Source organism: Diceros bicornis, chromosome 22, assembly GCF_020826845.1.
Source record: "Diceros bicornis minor isolate mBicDic1 chromosome 22, mDicBic1.mat.cur, whole genome shotgun sequence".
Lineage (NCBI taxonomy): Eukaryota > Metazoa > Chordata > Mammalia > Perissodactyla > Rhinocerotidae > Diceros > Diceros bicornis.
This window is the reverse complement of record NC_080761.1, coordinates 17,861,046-17,885,269: the sequence shown is the minus strand read 5'-3', so window position 1 is coordinate 17,885,269 and position 24,224 is coordinate 17,861,046. Positions and strand designations below refer to the sequence as shown.

At 39.6% G+C, this 24,224-nt stretch overlaps 1 protein-coding gene across 5 annotated transcripts in view; it reads left to right on the top strand.

Moving 5' to 3' along the window:
- PCSK5 (proprotein convertase subtilisin/kexin type 5) overlaps window positions 1–24,224 on the top strand; it is a 448,916-nt gene that overhangs the window by 240,792 nt on the left and 183,900 nt on the right. For all 5 annotated transcript variants that reach the window (XM_058565628.1, XM_058565627.1, XM_058565629.1 and 2 more), the window contains exons 11-14: window positions 2,022–2,139; window positions 4,032–4,220; window positions 14,428–14,564; window positions 23,602–23,745. In XM_058565628.1, coding sequence (XP_058421611.1) covers window positions 2,022–2,139; window positions 4,032–4,220; window positions 14,428–14,564; window positions 23,602–23,745 — 588 coding nt within the window. The remainder of the gene's footprint in view (window positions 1–2,021; window positions 2,140–4,031; window positions 4,221–14,427; window positions 14,565–23,601; window positions 23,746–24,224) is intronic.

Sequence of the window (24,224 nt, the reverse complement as noted above, 5' to 3'; positions counted from 1 at the left end):
CTCACCATACCTAAGTAGATTTATTCACTTTTATTCAGCATGTCCTGTCTGGCTGAGTACCTGATGTTATAATAATGATCCCTTGCATTTGTATCGTTTTTTACACAGATTTTCTCACATGGGACATATAATAATACTTAGTAATGGTGATGGGATAGACAGTATCCCAAATCAAGGAAATTGTGGGTTAAATATTTTATCCTGTTTGCCAAGAATTGTGTGATTAGTAAATAGCAGAAATAGAGCAGTATTTCTGAATCCTAGCACAATTTTCCTTTTTTATATGCTATAATTTCTTTTTCCTCCCATATGTATAAAGTTCTCCTAAGTCCTGTGGAACACATAAAGAAATATAAGTCCTAGTTCCTACCATCAAGCAGTTCATAATACAGTTAGGGTAAAAAGACATATGCTGACAGAAAGTTAATTATTAGCAATTCAATTGATGGCACAGATAGCAAGTGCAGTGAGTAATACAGTGCTTGTCACATGGAAGGCACTCAAGAAATGCTGGCTGGCTGGCTGGCTGGCTGGTTGGATGGGATAGATAGGTGGGTGGATGGATAGATGGTTGAATGGATGGATAGATGGGTGGATGGATGAAGGGATGAGCAGAAGGACAGATATACTGACAAATTAATTAGAGTTACAGGACTAGAAAGGAGAAAAGTTCACTGGTCCCAGATGGTTGAATTTCAGTAGATAGATGTCTGTTGACTTTTATTGGTCACAGAATATTTCAAGAAGGAGAAGATAGACTAACTAGGCCTTCAGGAACTTGTAAGAGTAGAGTTTAATTCTGCAGAGTGGAAGAGAGGGAATTCCAGGCCAGGGCTCAGCATGAGCAAAGGTAGTGAGGCAGAAAGCAAGATATGACTGGGAACTGTAAAGGAGTGACCTTGCTAAAGCAAAAGGTTTGGTGAGGAGGTTGTTTTGAAAGTGGAATGGGACTTTATCATAGAAAATCTTGTATTTCAAGCTGAAGTATTTAAATAATCCATAAGCATGAGCAGCTATAGACATTTTTGCATAAAGTAATTAACGTTACAAGGAAAAATGTTTTAAGCAACAAATCTGGTACAAGTATGACTTTGTGTTTATAAAGATATGAGACAGTTTAGTAAAAAGTGGAGATTTTAAGTATTCAGCTGGGATTTTAAAGTATTCTTAGAAAGAACTGCACATGTAGATCTTGCTGTATCATCATTAAAATAGTCTCATATGTAATTGAAGTTTCTGAGACAGTTATGTCAAATTCAGCTTTAGATCAATAGGTATGCTCATTGAGAACTAAAAGATTACAACATTTGAGGATAAGAAGCTGGCATAAAAGTCTAGAGGCCTCCAAATATTTCATGCATAAGGTTTAATAAATTTTTCATAAGCTAGACGAAAGGTAATAATGTATGTCTTCTGGGATATTTAATCTAAGTACTAGATATGTCAGAAAATTGGTAATTCTTGCATGTAAGTTCTTGTTGCACTAGGAGAAGTTGTATATATCGTCACTTCTCTTTAAAACTGTTAATTATTTTATCTTACAAAATCCATGATGTCATCACCTGAATACAAGGGTTAATAGTAAGGCCTTGGAGCAAAACTGCATGGGTTACAATCCAGCTCAACCACTGAATTGCTAGTCAATCTTAGCCAAGTTTCTCTCTGTTCCTCAGTTTTCTCCTCCATGAATGATGATGATAAAAGCACTAACATCTTAAGATTATTGGGAAGATTAAATGTTAAAATACGGACTAGTGCCTGTCATGTAGTAGTAATTCATAACTGGTAGTTGTGTTACTAGTAATAATACGTAATCAATGAATAATATATATCCATCTTATTTTCTTGCTATGATTGTATACTTACTTTGTTTTATTTGTTTTTTAAATCATGGGTAAAAAGAAAGCTAGGATCCCATAGGGATGTGTGTGGGTTCTCTGCTGAGTAAAATTATAACTAAACATATATAGCATAAGTTGCTGCTCACCACGGTGAAGCTGACCGCCTCTTGCCTTCCGTAGTGAGCCATCTCTATGGATTTGGACTGATGGATGCAGAAGCCATGGTGATGGAGGCGGAGAAGTGGACCACTGTTCCCCAGCAGCACGTGTGTGTGGAGAGCACAGACCGACAAATCAAGTAATGTTTTCTCCAAGCAGACAGCATGACAATGCCCTGGAAGAGAGCAGGCCAGCACGAGTGCTCGAGACAGCCCTTTGTTGCACATGGAAGCTAAAAACTTGTGTAGTTTTTTCCTACTGTAATTATAAAATTCTAATAGAATGTCTAGGATTCTAAGCTATTAAATCTACACTAGTGTAACCCAAGGATCCTTAAAAGAAGACATCTCTTAAAAGGAGATTTGAGGAAACCCTTACAGATGGGCATTCTTAAGGTTTCTACTCTGTCAGTATTTCTTTTTGATGGTATGAGTATTCTCCATAAGGCAGTGTACTCCAAAAAACCAAACCTTATATTCTGGAAACTTAACTACATACCATGTAGTTCTTCAAAGAGTGCAATGCACAGTAAATGAGATTGCAGTTTGCTCAGCGATTTCAGGGCCCATTCCCCTGTTTCAGCTGCACAAACTCAGAGGCTGTGCTGACAGCGTTTACCAAGCAATAGTGTGAAGTCTCTCCTAGGTGCTGAATCCAAAGAATAGGATTCATCTTAGTGATTTTATCAGTATTTTGCTTTTGGCTTTCTTTTTAGAGAGTTAGCTCTCAGAAAAATACTTAGCAACTTTGGTTTGTGATGAAACTAGAGCCATTATAATTCTTGAGGACATTTGTTAGGAAGCAGAAATAAGTGGACTAAAGTTTTGGGAGTTTTTTCCATTCTACTTTTTTGTGGCAAAGAATGAGAAAAAAAAAAATAAAGGAGTGAAGAGTTAACTAGTATTTATTGAGCACTTACTATGGGCCAACCTAAGTGCTAGAAACTCCATGTGTGCTTTCTTATTAAAACTTTATAACAATTTGGGTGTTATTCCCGTTTGACAAATAAGGAAATGGGATCAGAGGGAATATTTGTTTACTCATTCACAGATTTGTTTACCAATTCAGTAACTGTTTTTCTTGCACTTACTCACTATTCAGCACTGAGCTAGATATGAAGGATACAAAGGGGCATGAGAAATGCTTCCTGCCCATGTAGAACTTACAGTCTAGTGGGAGTTAAGCCAAAAAATAATAATAATTACAAATTATAATAAGTGAATGTTGGAAATAAAAAAGGTGGAAAATAAGAAGTGGGGGGCATCTTTTTCCTGTTGTTCAGTGATGGTCTCAGATAGCGAAATTTAAGCTTTGATCACGAAGGAAGAGGGAGAGTCAGCCATATGAACAGCAGCAAAAAAGTCCTTCAGGCAGAGTAGTGTACGCAGAGTCTCTGAGGTGGAAAACTTGACTTATCCCAGAACGTGAACGGATGCCAGTGTAGCTGGAGCCTGGTGTTCAAGGGGGACAGTGGCACAGGAGGAAGCTAGCAAAGAAGACAGAAACCTGTAGGCAAGAGGGAAGAGTATGCCCATGGGTTATAGAGCAAGGAAATGGTAGACCAGGGATTTGAACCAAGGTCGTGCTAATCCCTGGGCCTCCAAGGGACCACAGTACCCTGTATCAGTGGTTCCCAAAGTGCATTCCATAGATCAGCAACCTGTCACCTGGGAACTTGTTAGCAATGCACATTCCTGGGATCCACCCCAGCCTTACTGAGTCAGACACTCTGGGCCTGGCCAGGGCCCAGCAATCTGCATTTTAACAAAGTGATACTCTCAAGTTTGATATCCCTACCTGCATGAAGATACAAGAACCTTAATTCCCCCTTTCCTGTCACTTGCCTCTTTCCCACTGCGTAACCAGTGTTAATCCTTTAAGTGACCCAGTCATTTGGGTGGCAGCACTGTGTTGTTGAGTATCCAGCGACCAGCTCCTTGCATTACATCGTATAATCATTCCAGGCCTGCAGGGTCACTCAGCCGAGCTCTGCCATGTACTTTGCTCAAGCTCCTTCTCTGTCTTTTGCAGGACAATTCGCCCCAACAGTGCAGTGCGCTCCATCTACAAAGCTTCGGGCTGCTCCGATAACCCGAACCACCATGTCAACTACCTAGAACATGTAGTCGTGCGCATAACCATCACCCACCCGAGGAGGGGAGACCTGGCCATCTACCTGACTTCACCCTCAGGAACCAGGTCCCAGCTTTTGGCCAACAGGTACAGTGATGGCCTCTGGCCAGCAGAGTGCAGGGGCAACCCACACTCGGCTATTCTTTGGGGAAGAAAGGGTCAGCTGCTCCTACTTACCACCCTCAGAACTGAGGGGACACTTAGATGTCATGATGGGACAGTCATAGCTCTTGCTGTTCATACATAAGTAGAGAGTATGAAGCTGCCTGGAATCTGTAGGCATGGAACAGTATAACATTTAATAGTTGGGTTATATTGAAAGGATGCTGCAGAAAAATTGAAGGCCACCTGTTGTTATTTATCCTAAAAAGGAAATGCAGAACACTAACTCCTTAGGCCTCTGAGATTCTCTCTGCTCCCCTTAAGTGTCTGCTGGCATTTGTTACAGATTAGCTGAATTCTCTTGCCCAAGCCTTTTCCAAAGTTAAAGGAAGTTCTCTTTGTTTTAAAATAGGTGTTGGCAATTTTTTTTCTGCAAAGAGCCAGTTAGTAAACGTTTTGAGCTTTGCAGGCCATGTCTCTGTCGCAGCTATTCAACTCTGCCGTTAGAGTGCAAGAGCCACGGCAGACAGCATAAATGAATGGGCATGGCTGTGTTTCAATAAAACTTTATTTACAGAAACAGGCAGCGGGCCGGATTTGGCTTGAGGACTGTAGTTTGCTGACTCCTGTTTCAAAGGTTGGCCCTTTAGTCTTTATTGCCCAAGAGGGCACTCAGTTTCTCTTCTTAGCCTCTTCCCTTCTCCTCACTCTCTCCAAACATTTCTCCAGCAGGTAACTGTATTGCCGAGATCCTGCTCAAAGGCCAGAATGTTCTAGCACTAGTTTTCTTTTGCTCCATTGGGTCCATTGCCATTTGCTTTTAAAATCCCCAAACTTCATCTGCTGTAGGACAGTGAAAAAAGAGAGAGCAGTAGCATTTCCAGGTGACCGTGACTACGAGTACAGAATCCGAAATCTTCAAGTGCCTTTTACTTCTGTGCCTTGTAAACCTGTGTTCTTCTTTAAAACCTAATGTTTTGCATTAGGGCATGGGGAAACCTGGGCTTAGTGCTTTATGAAACACAGCTTTGCCAGAATAAGTATATGCAGGTGCAAAGAACGGAAGGCTGCTTTGGCATCAGATGGCTGGGCAGGCCCTCCTCCCTCCACAGACAGAGGTCTCAGCTGCCACCTGCCAGGTAATTGCCACTGCCTGCCTGTTGCTTCTTTCCAGCAAACAAGGCCTTCAGATGCGCAATTACAAGATTAATGGAGGTCACACCTGCTGTTGTTACTGAAGCCAGGGAAAGCCTTTTTTCTGCTGTTTTTTTTTCCTTTTCTTTACCATGTGATATTGTGATTTATAATAAGAAATATATATTTGGTCTGAGTCCCTGTTTGCAGCACAGAGCTCCTAAAACCCTTGGAATTTCCTAAGTGATGAGAGCAACAAAGGTGTCTTTTGTTATGTTAAAGAGGTGACTTTTGGAAAGCACCTAAAGATGGGCTGGTTGCCAGTGAAGCCAACTGTGTGATTAGAGGGTTGGAACTTTCAGTTCCACGCCCCCATCCTCGCATCCCCAACCCTGACCTCAGGGGAGGGGAGAGGGGCTGGAGATTGAGTTCAGTCACCAGTGGCCGATGATATAATCAATCATGCCTATGTAATAAAGCCTCCATAAAAACCCAAAAGGACATGGTTTGGAGAGGTTCTGAGTTGATGAACACGTGGAGATTCGGGGAGAATGGTGCCCTGGAGAGGGCATGGAAGCTCTGCATTCTTTCCCTGTACCTTGCCCTATGCATCTCTTCCATCTGGCTGTTCCTGAGTTACGTCTTGTTATAATAAATGGGTAATTTAGTAAGTAAAATGTTTCTCTGAGTTCTGTGAGTCCCTCTAGCAAATTAAGTGAACCCAAGGAGGGGGTTGTTGGAACCTCCAATCTACAGCTGGTTGATTGGAAGCACGGGACTTGCGACTGGGGTCTTAAGAAAAGGGGAGGTGGCGGTCTTGTAGGGCTGAACCCTTAACATCTGGGATCTGATGCTATCTCAAAGTAGATAGTGTCAGAATTGAGTGAAATCGTAGGACACACTTGTGTTGGAGAGTTGCTTGTCAGTGTGGGGAACCACCCCCCTACACACACAACACCTACATGTCAGAATTGGTGACCAGAACCTGTAACTGTCATTCATCTGCATGGAACTTGAAAGAATAACCTGGTGATACACCATGAAGTACTAAAGTTTGCTTCACACATGTGCAGCTCTTATCCCTCGAGCCCCTCTGTTGTAGAAAAACAGTCCCTCTGCAGTTGCTGTTTGCTTGGAAAACTCAGTCTCTTCATCCTTACTGGGCTCTTCCTGCATATTTCGGTATTTCTTGTTGGCTTCCCCCGAAATGACTTCAGTGAGGAAACTTGTGAGCAGAGGAGCTATGGATTCCATCACAGGCATTTGGTGGATTACAGTGTCACTGGCTTCAGTCTTGCATGCATTCTTCAACAGTGGACATCTGCTTTACTCTTTGCAAAGTGCTGAACCCAAGAGCACTGCATGACTTGTGTCAGAGAAAAGAAACAGGCATTCCAGACGCTCGGTGGTCACGAGGTTTATCTCCATCTCCCCACCAAGACCCCCTGGGAAAAAGATTTGCACTCAAGTACATCTTCTCAGTCTGGAGCATCTTCTTAAATACTGCTCTTTTGTATATTTGCCATCTCAGGGCTGATAATAAGAAGCCACCAAGAAGAGGTAGACAGATTGAAGTGGAGGAAGGGGGTGGAGGCACTGAGAGATGTAGAGGTTGTTAGGAATTCATCAGCTCCCCCCAAACATTGCTCTGAGTGGCTGATCCTTTAAATGTGAAACAGCTGCACCGGGTCCCAAAACCACTTCTGGCCACCTTCCAGGGCCTGGCGCCCCTGTCCTTGTGGTACTAGTAGCATCCCTCCTACGGAGGCAGCTGAGGAAAGATGGTTTCTTTTGGCATTTTTTCCTTCTGGCATATTCTGATGCTTTAGTTTTATGAGAGGAAATCTCTACTCGAAATCTCTCAGTCTTTGACCTAGTGGCAAGGAATCCTTGTGTCCTCTCACCTCAGCTCTGTTTCAAAGCATATTCCCAGGATCGGGAGCCGAGGGCAAGAAGCTTAGAGAAGAGGTGGGAGGGGTGACAGGAAGGCCTGCTTTGCCCCTGGTGTCCATGTGGCCTGCCAGGCAATGATACTTTTCCTCAAGGAAAAGACGACTAGGTCAGGTTTTAGAGGGAATTTGTGTGTCAGAGATTATTGAGAGCAATAAATAGTTCCCCTGTTGGACACTTATCTTTCTTTCAGAGAAGTCAAGATTTCTAAGGAGGACCATGTAAAGCAAAGAACACTGTGCAGTTAAAAAATAGGAATTCTGAAATGTTTAAAACATAAAGTTTCCCTAGTGGGGGTCATTTGAGATGAGGTGGTAGAGCTGTGGTGACAAAGAGTCGTCCCCATTCGATCTCTCTTATTCCTCCATGAAGCGTGACTCTCTTCACTGTGGTCTGTGCTTTGGCTGCTGTGAGAAGGAAGGATGCTGAGATCCACCTCAGACTCAGGATCCAAGCCTCACCCAGTGTCATCTCCTCTTTATGATGCAAAAACTAGACACACAGACATGAGGATAAACCAGGAAGGAGACCTGAGATGACAGCACGTGCCCCTCCCTTATCATCTGTGACTGTTCTCCTTTTCAGTATTGACAAAATATGTGTCCTAGTCTTGCACTTGAAAATACTCTCCATAAGAGTAAATTCCCAAAGGAAATAAAGGGGCCATGGTCAGCTTCCCAGAAGTCTTTATTTTCCTAGACATGTCAGTAAGGAATTTCTTCAGTATTGTTGATCCCCTCACCACAGCAGTTCCTTAAGAATCGATTTTCCACCAAGTCGCTGAACACTCTGTCTTTGTGGGCCGTCTGGAGCCCCTCAGTGCCTCCCTGTTCCGGTTGATGGGCACTTGCTGGAACTCCTGTGGAGAACAGCTGTTGGAGGAAGAGCAGTTTACCCAAGCATCTGCAGGTGCTGAGACCTGGAAGGCACGCAGCCGCATTCAGAACTAGTCCAGCTTGAGCTTCGTGCGCCATTCGCCCAGCATGCAAGCACCCCTGGCCAGCCAGGTTGATAATGTAGTGGGTGGGAGCCCTGAGTAAACAGAGCAGTCCTGGGAATGGACAAATGGTCAGTTCCTTCTCTTCCCTTTGTTTTCACCTGCCCTCCCACCCTTTCTGGCTTCCTCTTGGCCTGAACACTCTGCCTAACAAAATGCTAAACTGAATAATCAGCCCAAATGGTTTACGTCTGGGGAGAACATGGTGGTGTGGCATGTCGGGGAAAGCTAGGTGGGCTTGCATCCCTTTAAAATGTTTTTAGACGAAAACAACTTTAGATGTAAGCCTTTATTCTATGACATATTCAAATTCTGTCGATGTAAAAATTTTCAAACAAAAGCTTGTCCCATCAGATTCTTCCTTCAGCTGTGTTTGTTAGAATTATGAAAAGCTGTCTTCCTTTTTTTTTTCCCCTAACTCTCTCCCTCCCCCAACTCATTGAGGTTTAGATTTAGTTTAGCTGTAGTGGCTCTCTGTTCCAAATTTTGGCCTCTGACTGAAAGCTGAAACTTTGCCTCCCTTTCTAAATTTGATTACAGATGAATATCTCTGCTTCTAATTATGGTCGTAAGTAGAGAGAAGGTACACTTTCTAGTCTGCAAAACCTATAGGGTTCTATAATTAACTATGCTTAAAATGTAGTGTTTCTATTTGAATCATTTTTGTCGCTGCCCTACCCAAGTGCCCAACGACAGACTACTGACATTTGTAAAGTGTCATGCTATATAAATGTATTTGTGGCTTGCAGTAAAAATTACACTTTTGCAGTGAAAGTTGTACATGCCAGTAAGGCCTCACCATAAGAACCCTCTTCTTCCATTCAAAAGAAGGGACCGCCTTTGGAGTTAGACAGAGCTGGGTTTGTCTTGATTTTACCAGTTTTTATGTTTGACTTTGGAAAAGTGATTCTTTCATCTAGAAAATAGACATAATAGTATTTGCCACACAGGATTGTTACAAGTATTAAGTAAGATATACAGCAAGTCCTTAGCACAGCTCCTAACGTAGTAAGCACTTAGTAAGTGCTAACCTTTATTGACACAGTGCTTTTCAAAGCACCTGGTGAATGATTCTATCAGACATAGGTGTTTGGGCCCTCTATTAGAGAGTCTGATTCTGTTGGTCTGGGTGAGGTCCATGAATCTGCATTTCTAGTAAGCTCCTAGGTGATGTGGAAGCTGCCTGTCCACAGACCACACGTTAAATAGCACCGATTTAAGAGCTCATGCAGCTTTTTCATACACATTGTTGTTATTTTCATGTCATCAAAAGAGTTGTGAGTGGGGCTGGCCCGGTGGCGCAAGCGGTTAAGTGCGCGCGCTCCGCTGCGGCGGCCCGGGGTTCGCTGGTTCGGATCCCGGGCGCGCACCGACGCACTGCTTGGTAAGCCATGCTGTGGCGGCGTCCCATATAAAGTGGAGGAAGATAGGCACAGATGTTAGCCCAGGGCCGTCTTCCTCAGCAAAAAAAGAGGAGAATTGGCGGATGTTAGCTCAGGGCTGATCTCCTCACAAAAAAAAAAAAAAAAAAAAAAAAAAAAAAAAAAAGAGTTGTGAGTGGTATGCTGCTGGATACTATGCAAGTAATTTACGAAGGAGTTTATAATATAAAACAGATACTTAGATTAAAGCTATCTACTATGAAATGGAGTAAATCTTCAAGATTAAGTACTTAACATCATATACCCACCAGACGGAATGCATTTTGGGGTTGGTGAGTAAGTTAGTAATAGTATGCATATTGCAAGTTTGAAAAAAACCCTCATCTTTTTAGGTATTCCAAACATCTAGAACCCCAGTACCTTTCTCTCAACCTTTCTTAAATAAGTGATTTAAATTAGGGGATATAGGAAAACCAAATAGTGGGTTTTATATACCCTATTTCAGAAGCAAATTATTTAAAACTTACAAAAGCCAAATATCTAAAGAAAATCAAAAACTTATTACAATTGAGCCAAATGAGTGCTTCAAGCATTCTATAAGCTCTACCTTAAACTGTGGTGAAGCACTAAAAAATAAATAAAAAAATTAAAATTAAAAAAGAGAGAGAGAAAACTTCCAAAAATATTGGCCTAATGTCTAAATCTGTGGCGAACATAAATACTGTTTGGGTAGTAGTGGATGATTCTGAAATTAAGATCCATTTACAATTTTAGACAGAATTATATGATAACACAGAGCTGTCAGTATTTATAAAATGTCTTGTTATTTAGTTGCTGTAATATCACAGAAGAATGTTGTAGCCTTGACACATTGGCTAGACTCTTTAAGTGAAAGGGGGGAAAAAACGCTTACAGTAATTATGTGAATTATTTCCTGAGTTAATTCCTCAAAAGGATGTACTACTCAATGGCAGTCTTTTCTACCAGGCTTCATCCAAAGTAATTTATTTGAAAACCACTCACGGGGATAGGGCAGTGGGGCACCATTTTAATAACTGGATGCATAATTTGTGCCACCGCATGTGTATATCATTTCATCGAGCACATGATTATGAAGTTGACTTTGACAGAACAGGGTTTCACTGCAACAGGAGATGTGGATACGGGCATGGAGTTAATCTACTCCAGCTTTCAGCACACTGCCCTGCTTTATTGACATTTTATCCGCACTAATAATGTTGGCATGTGTCTGGTTTCTTCACTGTTGGCACAGCACAGACGTTCAAACCGGGCCTTGGACTTTTTAGTCGATAAATAGAGACCACACAATTAGAATCTCCTTCGCGGGTGTCCAGTGGTTTGATACTTGATTGTCTTTACTAAATATGTTCTTTGCAACACAAATCTAGTCTACTAGCAACGTAACCTTGTTATATGCGGATGATGCAGTATTTTTAAATATTACAGTGCTAAAAATAGGGAATAGTTTAAGTATTGAATCAGAATTAAAATAAAGGGCAGGGTGAGATTAGAAAAGTGAACGTGTAGCTAGTTGAAACAACACTACCACGCAGTGTCTATTTCTTTCCCCATCAACTCTTTTAGCAAAATGTAATGATTGTGTTTGGCTGCATTTTAATTCCTCTCTTCAACTTTTATGTCCACATGAAATTAATGATCATTCCAGCACTACATCAAGTGAAGAGGCCAGGGTGGGAAACTGGTTAGCCAGATAGACAAAGCCCATTTATATTTGGGCTTTGAAATCATAAATGCTGCTTTATGAATATTTCTTCTTGGCACCCAGTTTATGTTTAAGTTTTGCTCCAAATGTGATTTAAAAGTGATTGATAGCAATGGAATGATTTTCAAAGGTGGACAGGAAAGGGTGGAAGGGAAGAAACATAGGGTCTGCTAATCCAGCAGTCAAATAATTGACCCATGAGTAATTAAAAGTTGGCTGAGGTTGTGGAAACAGGACTGCCCCTCATGTGATGGCAGCCTCAAGTCTCCTTTGTAGTTTTTGGACATGAGGCAATGAGCCAAATGTTCTGTCTAAACTGTTTGGGAATTGCTTTTAAGTTCGGCACTCTTGGAAAGGTATTAAGTGACAAGTTACTGCTTCAGTGCCCTCAGATGGCACAATGGCCTCAATGAATTAGAGCCTAAATTAGAAGTGTGGGCTAAGAAGTGGTTCTAGACTGGTTTCCCACCTCCATCCATTTCTATGTCAACATACTGTCTTCAGTAACATGTCTCTGGCAGGAAGGGCAATTTGAAAAAGCTCTTTTTCTTGCACCTCTGTGTCTCCTTTTTACCCAGCATATGTACTTTCTGGGTTTTACGTGAAGGACTGTGTATGTAAGTCAACTATATAATGACCCGGCAATTTCTTCCTGGCCAAGTCCAGTTTAAGCCATAAACGTGAAATGAGCCGTATTGTGGTAGTGGATTGTAGGATCTCCAAAAAATGTACCATCCTTACTCTATTGAAGATCAGTTGTGGTGGGGAAACATTCATATAAGGAACCACTATTTCCATCCCTGTTATCATGGGGAAAGGCCACCAGATCCAGTACGGTCCTCATCGAAATGTCACACCCCTCTGTTCAGAGGTAACCTTTACAGATAGTATACAGATATTCTCAAAAAAGGAAAAGAGCTTCCTGTCCATATAAGGTTTGAAAATCATTGCCTACCATTAACCCCATTATGGAGATTACGAAAACATATTTGAATATTCCAAAGATCTGAAATGTTCTCCAGTGAAGGAATCTGCTCAACTTTAACTCAGCATTTCCCATATTTTCTGATCTTGGGACACTTTGAGAATGTTGATAAATAATTTTCATTTTTCTTCTTTCCAGGGCTCAGGAACATGTAGCAGGTGATTTTCCTGTTTAACATTTTTCTCTCGGGAATACTGCTGAGTGTCAGTCATTTACCTAATGCATCCACAATTGTGCCACCCAACCCTCCAGCGTTAGGACCCAGCTGGCATTTCAGACAGAGCCTCAAACACACTGATAGAACATTTTTTTAAAAAATCAGAATTTGTATATATTAAGTTACAAGGAGATTAAACTGGTTGTTTTTTTTTTAGAAGGGCACGTTTTCTTGCAATGGGAAGATCTGCATAGAAGGTCAAATAATAACCACCAATTTGCTTAGTGAACATGAAATTAAAGATAGGAGAGTTGATTGCATGTTCTGACTAGCCATCAACACCCATTTGCCACCACCTTTGCATTTTTCTCCACTGAAGGACAGATATGTCCCAGTAACTGGACATGGTTGCTCCTAAGACAATGCTAGAGATATTTTTTCCTTCTGTTTGCCTCTTGGGCTCTCAAATTCTTTTTCTTATTTTATTATTTTTTTCAATAAAAATAATAGATGCATGTAATTTAAAAAAGAAAAGTACTAAAAAAATATCTGTCTCTTGCCCCATCTTTCGCTTTCCACTCTCTAGGTCCCATCTCTACAGAGATTTTTTGGATATTTCTTCAGGTAGTCAAATCTACATTATATGCCTATATAGATGATATGCTTATATGTTTATGGGCTGGTTTTATACATTATCTGTTGATATCTCTTTATTCTTGATGAGGATTCTGTTTCCTTATTTTTTTTTCCTTCGTATTTTGTAGCCCTCAGGATTACATCACAGGGAACAAATACTTCTAGCTATTTTCAGCAGAAAGAAATTTCATATAGAGAATTAGGAACTTAGAAAATCACTGGAAGGGCTGGAAGAGAAGAATCTAGGCTGGAGTTCTAGGCATAACTCCCTGAACTGGATAAGATTAGTGGGCAGAGACTTTTTACTAAGGTATAATTTACATACAATACAATTCACTTTCTATTGTGAATAATTTAATGAGTTTTGACAACTCCATGTAGTTGTATAACCATACACCATTACTTTCAATATATGAAACAGTTCCATCACCCTAAAATTTCCATTGTGCCCTTCCCTCATAGTCCCTGATGACCACTGGTCTGTTTCTGTGTCTTTTCTAGAATGTCATATAAATTGAATCATATAGCACATAGTCTCTTGTGTCTGACTTCTTTCACTCAGCTTAATGCTTTTGAAATTCATTCATGTTGTGTTTATTAGTAGTTCATTGGTTTTTATTACTGGGTAGTATTTCATTGTATGAATATACCATAATTTGTTTACCCATTCACCTATTGAAAGACATTTGAGTTGTTAACAGTTTTTGACAATTATAAATAAGGCTGCTGTGAACAATCATGTGGAGTTCATTGTGTGGACATATGTCTTCACTTCTTTTGGGTAAGTATCTAGGAAGGGATTGTTGAGTTGTGTGGTAAGATCTGTCAGACTGTTTTCCAGAGCAGCTGTACCATCTTGCATTCCCATCAGCAGTGTGGTTAGTTGTAGTTGCACCACATCTTCAACACTTGGTACTATCAGTCTTGTGGGTAGAGTCTTAACCTAGTTTCCCTGATACCCAAATGGTTATCCCTTCTAGATTTGCTACTGCATGGCCAGCCCCATGCCTGATTCCCAATGGTAGAACAATGATACATGTTTGGATCTACCAATTCGTGATGTCCAGAATGAATACAGCCTCCAGTGAACATGAACATGAGCTGAACATGATGATGGATACAAAAAGATCTTTGATCATGGTCTTTGACTTGACCTTCACTGGATTTTAAATACCATACCAAACAATGGTTTATGGTTCTCTCTCAGGCTTTTTGATCATTCCATGGAAGGATTTAAGAACTGGGAGTTCATGACCATTCATTGCTGGGGAGAACGAGCTGCCGGTGACTGGATCCTTGAAGTTTATGACACTCCCTCTCAACTGAGGAACTTCAAGACTCCAGGTGAGAACTTTCTTTCTGTAATTTGAGTTGCTGTGTAAACAATATGATGGGGTATATTTTGGCCAAAGAGTATTTCACACTCATATATCCACATCATTCTTTTTCTTGTCATTCTATGCTTCAAGTTGTCTACGTGTATTCCAGTTCTCAAGATTGCCATTTGAGAGGTAATAATTCAAGGATAAAAAATAAAGAATAAATATTTAGATATAAATACAAAGTAAAACATGACACCTATTGATTGATGTTTCAAAATATAGGATCCACATCTCTAACCAGCTTCCCTTACTTCCTTTGGCCATAAATAAGCCAGCCTTGTCCACGTGCAGTGGGTTAAATTGCATAGTCATAAGAGGAGACAGGTTTCCTTAGTTATCTTTTTTCTGAGTTTACCCTAAATTTAATTTTCAGTGCAGGCAAGACATTGAGCTTGGCCTGTGCCAGCTAAACTGGTTACCACTAAAGAAAATGAATGATGATATTCGGCCCCGGGTGAGGCCAAGAGCTAAGGAAAAAGAAAACTTTCTTGATGTGTAAAACATAGCAATTACGATGTTAACAAAGGTCTTTTCAGGTGGTCTCAGCTTCTCTTGCCAACATGGCCTGTTTCCCTCTTCATGCTAACATAGGAAGCTTGTTTGTAACATAAAATAAGGGAGAGTACAAATGCAGCATGGACTGGGACACTGAACAGCTTTGCAGTAGCCTGTGTAGCCATGACGGAGCCCTACAGAGTACTTGACTCAGTAACGAAAGATCTGTTTGATAACCACCCCAGCTTCCTGCCCAGCCATGGATACATCTCCGATCTTCTGATAAAGTCATCTTTCTCAATGCCCTATCCATCTGCAGAAGAACCAGGCCTGAGGGAAAGTCTAGGACTAACGTCCATTTCTAACCATCTCCTGATGGTTGAATAAATTAACCCAGACATTCTGTAATTAATTGTAAGGGTATGTACCATTTAAGTACTGAGGGCAGCCTAGGGCAAAGGAGGCGCACTGCAGAAGGCAGGGATAAAGTGTACATTTGCCAGAATTTGCCCACCAGTCAGGGAAAGTTACACATTCTGGAGATCCATTTTTGACCACACAGTTTGGTCTCTTTTCCCTAATTCTGTGGTGTCATTCATCTATGTTGCCACAGTGGTCCGGTAATCAGGGAGGTATATCCAGCATGGTGGCAAGGTCACAATGAATCAGGATAACAGTTTTGTTAAAGAGCATCCCGGTCCAGCATGCACCATGAATATAATGGTTGCCAGGGTTTTATCCAGAAATCAAATGTTGGTCAACAAGGTAGAGTTGATAGAAAACATTCAGATAAAGTAGACCCTGGTTTCTAGATACTTTCACTTGTTCATAATCTACTGAGTTCCCAGGACCTTCCTCTCTCCTTCCCTCTTCTCTTCAGGCCCTGCTCATTGCCCTTGCCATGGAGACACACAGGATCGTGGACTCAGGGGCAATGGAAAAATGGGGACTGGGCTGTGCTGCCCTGACCAGAGTTGATCCATCAGCAGGTGTCACTACCTGGCTCTTATGTGTCAAGAGATCCCAGAGAAATAAACACTGTTAAATCTGGTATTTGTGTACCAAAAGGGGTGCAGACGTAAGGGGTGTATTATCTGTTGAGAATTTAAGACAGTTATAAAACTGACTAAAAGTGACTCTGATCTTTATTATCACCATGCACCAGCAATTCTAAAGAATATCAGTGGTAAAATGCTCCTCCCCACAGGAGCAGACTGCCCCTCAGGGGGCACATACTAGTTTGCCTGGCGTTTATGTGCAAGGGTCAGGACTATGAATATAAATCTCTCTGCCCTAAGGAGTTCATCTATCCAGAGTTTACTGTGATTATCTGTATTAAAAGCTCTCGGAGTAGCTGAGATAATCTAGAGTTGTCTATTTCACAGCATTGGCTTCTCCTTGTACTATTTAAATGTTCACATTTAACTGCAGTCACCTCCAATCATTTTAGAGATGTTCTTTTATGCCAGAAGAGAGAGACCCTAATGCTATTACTGCCCTGGAGTCAGGAGGCTTTAATAGAAACACATGGTCTTTGGGTTTCCTTCCTGCAGCCAACCTTTTGTTTCAGGATTAGTTACAACTTTGGAAATGGACATTCACTTTTCTGTGTGTGTGCGTGTCTCTATCATTGTTTCTGTGGTGTACAGTCCTATAAAAGGTTTCTCACTAATTAATGAAGGATTTCTTTAGTAAGCTATTAGAAATTCATTTGGAGATGTGGAATTTTCTAGCCCAATAAAATGATAGAATCATTCCCAAATATGTTTAGAGGTTCCTTCCTCCAAACTGAGTTTATATTTGTTTATTGTTTTCTTCTCCCTTGATTATTAAAATGCATATTAAGGATTTTTGGAGGGGTTTTTGTTTTGTATTTTTGCACATTAAACCTATCTCCAGTTTTCTATCTTGGGCAGATTGCATTTATGTGTTAGCAAGTAGAATGGACTTTTCTCATTCTGTGTTTACACAGCTATTTTGTAATAGAATTTTGCAGTATCAACTGTAAAATCTCCTATAGAATTTAGCAAATGGAAAAAGTGGTAGGAGAGAAAAAAGAATGATGGCCCCAATATGGCAGTATTTGACATGAATTGTGGCAGTGATTCTAAGGAAATAATATTACATAATAAGTGAAATATAAAGAGATTAATTGCCCAGCCAGGATATCCCTAGTGGGCTTATGATGTACGTCAGGAATGGCATGAAGGGAAAAATAATCAATTATGAGTCAACACTCTTCAAAGCACTTTACAAGAGTAAACTTTTAGATCCAAAATGATCTTAAGGTAAATGAACCAGGTTTTAGGGCAAGTGATGGATTGGATTTCCTAGAGTGGCCCTGTATTATATGCCCCATTTGTATACTTGAGAGATGCTGTAAGGAAAAGAGGTTCTCTATTGTATTACTACCTAAAGGCAATCAGAGAGGTCATCAATTTCCAGTGGTCATTCATCTCTTGCTACCACTTAATGTATACCGCTTGGAATTCTGAGACTGAACAGCACCCTAATTATGAAAAGCATAGTCATTAACAGGTGTGTCCAAAGAAAAGCTGGCACAAGGCAGACCACATAAAACCAATGTGCTGGCCCAGAGCAAATGGCAGCAAACAATGAATGCTGCACAGAATACGTTCATTTTTAAACATCGGGTTCCTAAACTCCTGGAAATGAACAGGAAGGCAGTATTATACAATGGGTTAAGAACACAGATTTGGATTCAGAATGGGTTTTTTTTTAATTGAATATAATTGACATATAACATTATATTAGTTTCAGGTGTACAACATAATGATTCAATATTTGTATATATTGCAAAGTGATCACCATAATAAGTCTAGTTAACATCCATCACCTCACACAGTTATAAAATTTTTTTTCTTGTGATGAGTACTTTCAAGACCTACTCTTTTAGCAACTTTCAAATATGCAATACAATATTATTAACTATAGCCACCAGGCTGTACATTACATCCCCATGTCTTATTTATTTTATGACTAGAAGTTTGTACCTTTTGATTCCCTTCACCCATTTCACCCACTCCCCAGCCCCTACCTCTGACAATCTCCAGTCTGTTCTCTGTATCTATGAGCTCAGTTTTTGGTTTTTTTTTTGTTGTTTTTATTTTTTTTGTGAGGAAGATTAGCCCTGAGCTGACATCTGTGCCCATCTTCCTCTACTTTATATGGAATGCCACCACAGCATGGCTTGACAAGCGGTGCATCGGTCCGCGCCAGGATCCGAACCCGCAAACCCCGGGCCGCTGAAGCGGAGCGCGCAAACTTAACCACTACGCCACTGGGCCAGCCCTTGTTTTTTGTTTTTCTGTTGTTAGATTTCACATGTAAGTGGAATCATACAATATTTGTCTTTCTCTGTCTGACTTATTTCACTTAACGTGATGCCATCAGGGTCCATCCATGTTCTTGCAAATGGCAAGATTTCATTCTTTTTTATGGGTGAATAATATTCCATTGTGTATATATACCACATTTCTTTATCCATTCATCCATTGATGGACACTAAGGTTGCTTCCATATCTTGGCTATTGTAAATAATGCTGCAATGAACATGGGAGAGCATGTCTTTTCAAGGTAGTATTTTCGTTTTCTTCAGATAAATACCTACAAGTGGAATTACTGCATCATATGGTGGTTCTATTTTTAATTTTTGAGGAAACTCCATATGTTTTCCATCATGACTGCACCAACTTACATTCCCAGCAACAGTGCACAAGCGTTCCCTTTTCTCCACATCCTCACCAACACTTATTTCTTGTCTTTTTCATAATAGCCATTCAAACTGGTGTGAGATGATACATTGTTGTGGTTTTGGTTGGCATTTCCCTGATGATTGGTGATGTTGAGCACAACTTCATGTTCCTTTTGGCCATCTGCATGTCTTTTTTGGAAAAATGTCTATTCAGATCCTCTGCCCATTTTCTAATTGGATTGTTTTTTTTGCCCTAGAGTTGTATGAGTTCTTTATGTATTTTGGATATTAACCCCTTATCAATCAGATATATGATTTGCAAATATTGTCTCCCATTTGGTAGGTTGCCTTTTCATTTTGTTGATGGTTTCCTTTGCTGTACAGAAGCTTTTTAGTTTGTTGTATTCTCACTTGTTTGTTTTCCTTTTGTTGCATTTGCTGTTGGTGTCAAATCCAAAAAATTATGGCCAAGACCAATGTCAAGGAGCTTACCACCTATGTTTTCTAGGAGTTTTATGGTTTTGGGTCTTTAACCTATTTTGAGTTAGTTTTTGTGTATGGTTTTAGATAGTGGTCCAGTTTCATTCTTTTGCATGTAGCTGCCCAGTTTTCCCAACAATTTTTATTGAAGAGTTTGTCCTTTCCCCATTATATATTCTTGGCTCCTTTGTCATAAATTAATTGACCATACATGCATTGGTTTATTTGGGGGCTCTCTATTCTGTTCCATTGATCTATGTGTCTGTTTTTATGTGAATTCCATACTGTTCTGATTACTATAGCTTTGAAATATAGTTTGAAATCAGGGAGCATGGTGCCTCCAGCTTTGTTTTTCATTCTCAAGATTGCTTTGGCTATTTGAGGTCTTTTATGTTTCCATACAAATTTTAGGATTGTTTGTTCTATTTCTGTGAAAAACGCCATTGGAATTTTGCTAGGGATTGCATTGAATCTGTAGGTTGCTTTTTTTTTTGGTGTGTGTGAGGAAGATCAGCTCTGAGCTAACATCCATGCCTATCTTCCTCTTTTCTGCTGAGGAAGACTGGCTCTGGGCTAATATCCATGCCCATCTTCCTCTACTTTATATGGGACGCCACCACAGCATGTCCTAACAAGTGGTGCATTGGTGCACGCCCGGGATCCAAACCCGGGCCACCAGCAGCACAGCGCGCCCACTTAACTGCTACGCCACGGGGCTGGCCCCTCTAGGTTGCTTTTGATAGTATGGACATTTGAACGGTATTAATTCTCCCAATCCATGAGCAGGGAGTATCTTTCCGTTTGTGTATCAGTTCTAACAGTTTTTTGGTGGAGTCTTTAGAGTTTTCTATATATAATACCATGTCATCTGCAAATAGAGTTTTACTTCTTCCTTTGCAATTTAGATGGCTTCTATTTCTTTTTCTTGCCTAATTGCTCTGGCTATGACTTCCAATACTTTGTTGAATAAACGTGGCAAGAGTGGGCATCTTTGTCTTCTTCCTGAACTTAGAGGAAATGCTTTCAGCTTTTCACCATTTAGCATCTTGTTAGCTGCAGCCTTGTCATGTATGGTCTTTACTATGTTGAGGTACATTCCCTCTATGCTGACTTTGTTGACAGTTTTTAACATAAATGGATGTTAAATTTCATCAAATGTTTTTTCTGCAACTATTGAGATGATCATATGATTTTTATCCTTCATTTTGTTAATGTGATGTATCACATTGATTGATTTGTGCGTGTTGACCCATCCTTGTGTCCCTGGAACAAATCCCACTTGATCATGGTGTATGATCCTTTTAATATATTGTTGAATTTGGTTTGCTTATATTGCATTAATGTTCTTCAGGGATGTTGGCCTCTAATTTTCTTTCCTTGTGGCATCCTTGTCTGGTTTTAGTATCAGCGTGCTGCTGGCCTCATAAAATGAGTTTGGAAGTGTTCCCTCCTCTTCTGTTTTTTGGAAGCATTTGAGAAGGATAGTATTAATTCTTCTTTAAATGTTTGGTAGAATTCACCAGCAAAGCCATCTGGTCCTGCTCTTTTGTTTGTTTAGGGGTTTTTGATTATTGATTCAATCTTTTTACTAGTAATTGGTCTGTTCATATTTTCTATTTTTTTATAATTCAGTCTTGGTAGATTGTATGTTTCTAGGAATTTATCCATTTCTTATAGGTGGTCTGATTTCTTGATATATAATTATTTATTTTAGTCTCTTATGATCCTTTGTGTTTTTCTGTGGTATCAGTTATAACGTCTCCTCTTTCATTTCTGATTTTATATATTTGAATTTTCTCTCTTTTCTTGTTGATGAGTCTAACTAAAGGTTTGTCAATTTTATTTATCTTTTTAAAAAAACCAGCTCTTATTTTCATTGATCTTTTCTATTATCTTTTTAGTCTCCATTTCATTTATTTCCTCTCTGATCTTTGTTATTTCCTTCCTTCTACTAACTTTGGGCTTCATTTGTCCTTCTTTTTCTAGTTCCTTGAGGTGCAAAGTTAGGTTATTTGAGACTTTTCTCATTTCTTGATGTAAACATTTATCATTATGAACTTCCCTCTTAGAACTGCTTTTGCTGCTTCTCATAAGTTTCAGTTTGTTCTGTTTTCATTTTTGTTTATCTCAAGGTATTTTTTGATTTCTCTTTTGATTTCTTCTTGGATCCATTGGTTGTTCAATAGCATATTGTTTAATCTGCACATATTTGTGAATTTTCCAGTTTTCTTTTTATAATTGATTTCTAGTCATATCATTACAGTCAGATAAGATGTTTGGCATGATTTCAATCTTCTTAAATTTATTAATACTTGTTTTGTGGCCTGACATATGATCTATCCTAGAGAATGCACCATGTGTGCTTGAGAAGAATGTGTTCTGTTGCTTTCGGATGGAATGTTCTGTATATGTCTGTTAAGTCCATTTGGTCTAATGTGTCATTTAGGACCAATGTTTCCTTATTGATTTTTTTTTTTTATGTATGGATGATCTATCCATTGATGTAAGTGGGGTAATAAAATCTCCTACTATTGTTGTATTGCTGTCTATTTCTCCCTTTAGGTCTGTTAATATTTTCTTTATGTGTTCAGGTGCGCCTTTGTTGGGTGCATCAGTATTTACAAATGTTATATCCTCTTGTTGAATTGACCCCTTTATTGTTATGTAGTGGTCTTCTTTGTCTTTGATTACAGTCTTTGTCTTAAAGTCTATTTTGTTTGATACAAGTATAGCTACTCCACCTTTCTTTTGGTTCCCATTTGCATGGAATATTTTTTGCCATCCCTTCACTTTCAGTCTGTGTGTGCCCTTACATCCAAAGTGAGTCTCTTGTATGCAGAATATAGATGGGTAGATGGGTCTTGTTTTTTTATCCATTCAGCCACTCTCTGTCTTTTGATTGGAGAATTTAGTCCATATACACTTAAAGTAATTATTGTTAGGTACTTATTGCCATTTTGTTAATTATTTTCTGGCTGTTTTTTAGTTCCTCTCTTCCTTCCTTCTTTTCTTGGTCTCTTCCTTTGTGATTTGATGATTTTCTGCAGTGGTATGCTGAGATTTCTTTCTCTTTCTCTTTTGTGTATCCAGTATAGGTTTTTGCTTCATGTTTACCATGAGGCTTACATACAACAGCTTGTATTTATAACGGCCTATTTTAAGTTGAAAATAACTTAGGTTTGAATGCATTCTAAAGTTCCACATTTTTACTCTCCCCCCCCATTTATGTTTTTGAATGCACAATTTACATCTTTTTCTTTTTTTTTTTTTTTGTGAGGAAGATCAGCCCTGAGCTAACATCCATGCCAATCCTCCTCTTTTTGCTGAGGAAGACTGGACCTGGGCTAACATCTGTGCCCATCTTCCTCTACTTTATATGGCATGCCGCGACAGCATGGCCTGACAAGCAGTGCATTGGTGCGTGCCTGGGATCCGGACCTGGGCCGCCAGCAGCAGAGCACACGCACTTAAGTGCTACACCACGGGGCCAGCCCCCACAATTTACATCTTTTTATCTTATATATCCCTTTACAAATTATTGTAGTTATACCTATTTTTACTACTTTTTTCTTTTAAACTTCATTCTAGCTTTATAAGTGATTAACCTACCACCTTTACAACATTGTAGTGGCCACTAGCCACACATGGCTATTGAGCACTTAAAATGTGATTAGTGTGTCTGAGGAACTGAATTTTTAAATTTTAGTTAATTTAAATTTACATAGCCAGATGTGTCTAATGGCTACCATTGGACTGCACAGGTCTTTTGGGTAATATACATAGTGATGTATTCTTAAGATTGAATGACTGATTCAGGAATCAGGTGGAACAAAGTAGTTGTTTTGGTCTATTTATTGATAAACATGTCAGATAATTCCAAAAATTACCAAAAAAAAAAAAAAAAAAAACCTCAAATAAGACTTTGATACCTAGAAAAACAAAATCCTCTGTAAAATTCTGGGATTCTCTTAAATATCCGTAATTTGAAATTCAACCCTTGATCCAGCAATTGGACATGCGTTTGTTTCTCAGTCATCCTATAAATGCTAATAATAGTATTAATAAAACAAGGACTGTGCTGTAGTTGGTGCTCAGTAAATACCTGGTGTGTGAATTATTAAATGGTTAATTCTGCAGACAGTGGAAAATGTGCATTTCTAGCCCTGTATCTGATACAGTGATTCATATCAATCTGATTCCCACACTTCTTTTACTGTTGTTTTTTCTTAGGTGAGAAGGAATTAAAGAAATTACGTAGCTGAAGAGTGAATGGTTTGGTCATGCTGTGGTTTTATTATTGTTTCCTAAGGTAAATTGAAAGAATGGTCTTTGGTCCTCTATGGCACCTCTGTGCAGCCATACTCGCCAACCAACGAGTTTCCTAAAGTGGAACGTGTCCGCTATAGCCGAGTCGAAGACCCCACTGATGACTATGGTACAGAGGATTATGCAGGTGAGCTGGCTTCCAACAGGGACACAGGCTAAGGCAACAAAGCTCATGTGTCATCCCACCATGCAGAGATAAACTTCTACTTACATTTTGATCTATTTTCTTCCATCTTCTTTTCTATCCCCCCCAAATATTTGTGTGTGGTATTCATCTATTCGTATAATCAAATACCCATGTCTTTTCTAGAAAGCTAAAACCATACTATGGTTTTCATATCCTTTTTATTTCCATTAAAGATATTATAAGCATATTTACCTCTTGTCAAATATCCTTAGAACACATATTTAAAAGGCAACATAATAGTCCATCCTATGACTGGACTGTAATATATTTAATCCGTAAGCTGGGGTGTGTGGTTTGCTTAGAGTTTTACACTATTTTAAACAAAGTTTGGATGAACATTATTATATTTCAGTCTTTGTCTAGGTCTTTAATTATTTCTTTAGGATAGAGTTCTGCTCTGAGAATTACTGCATCAATGG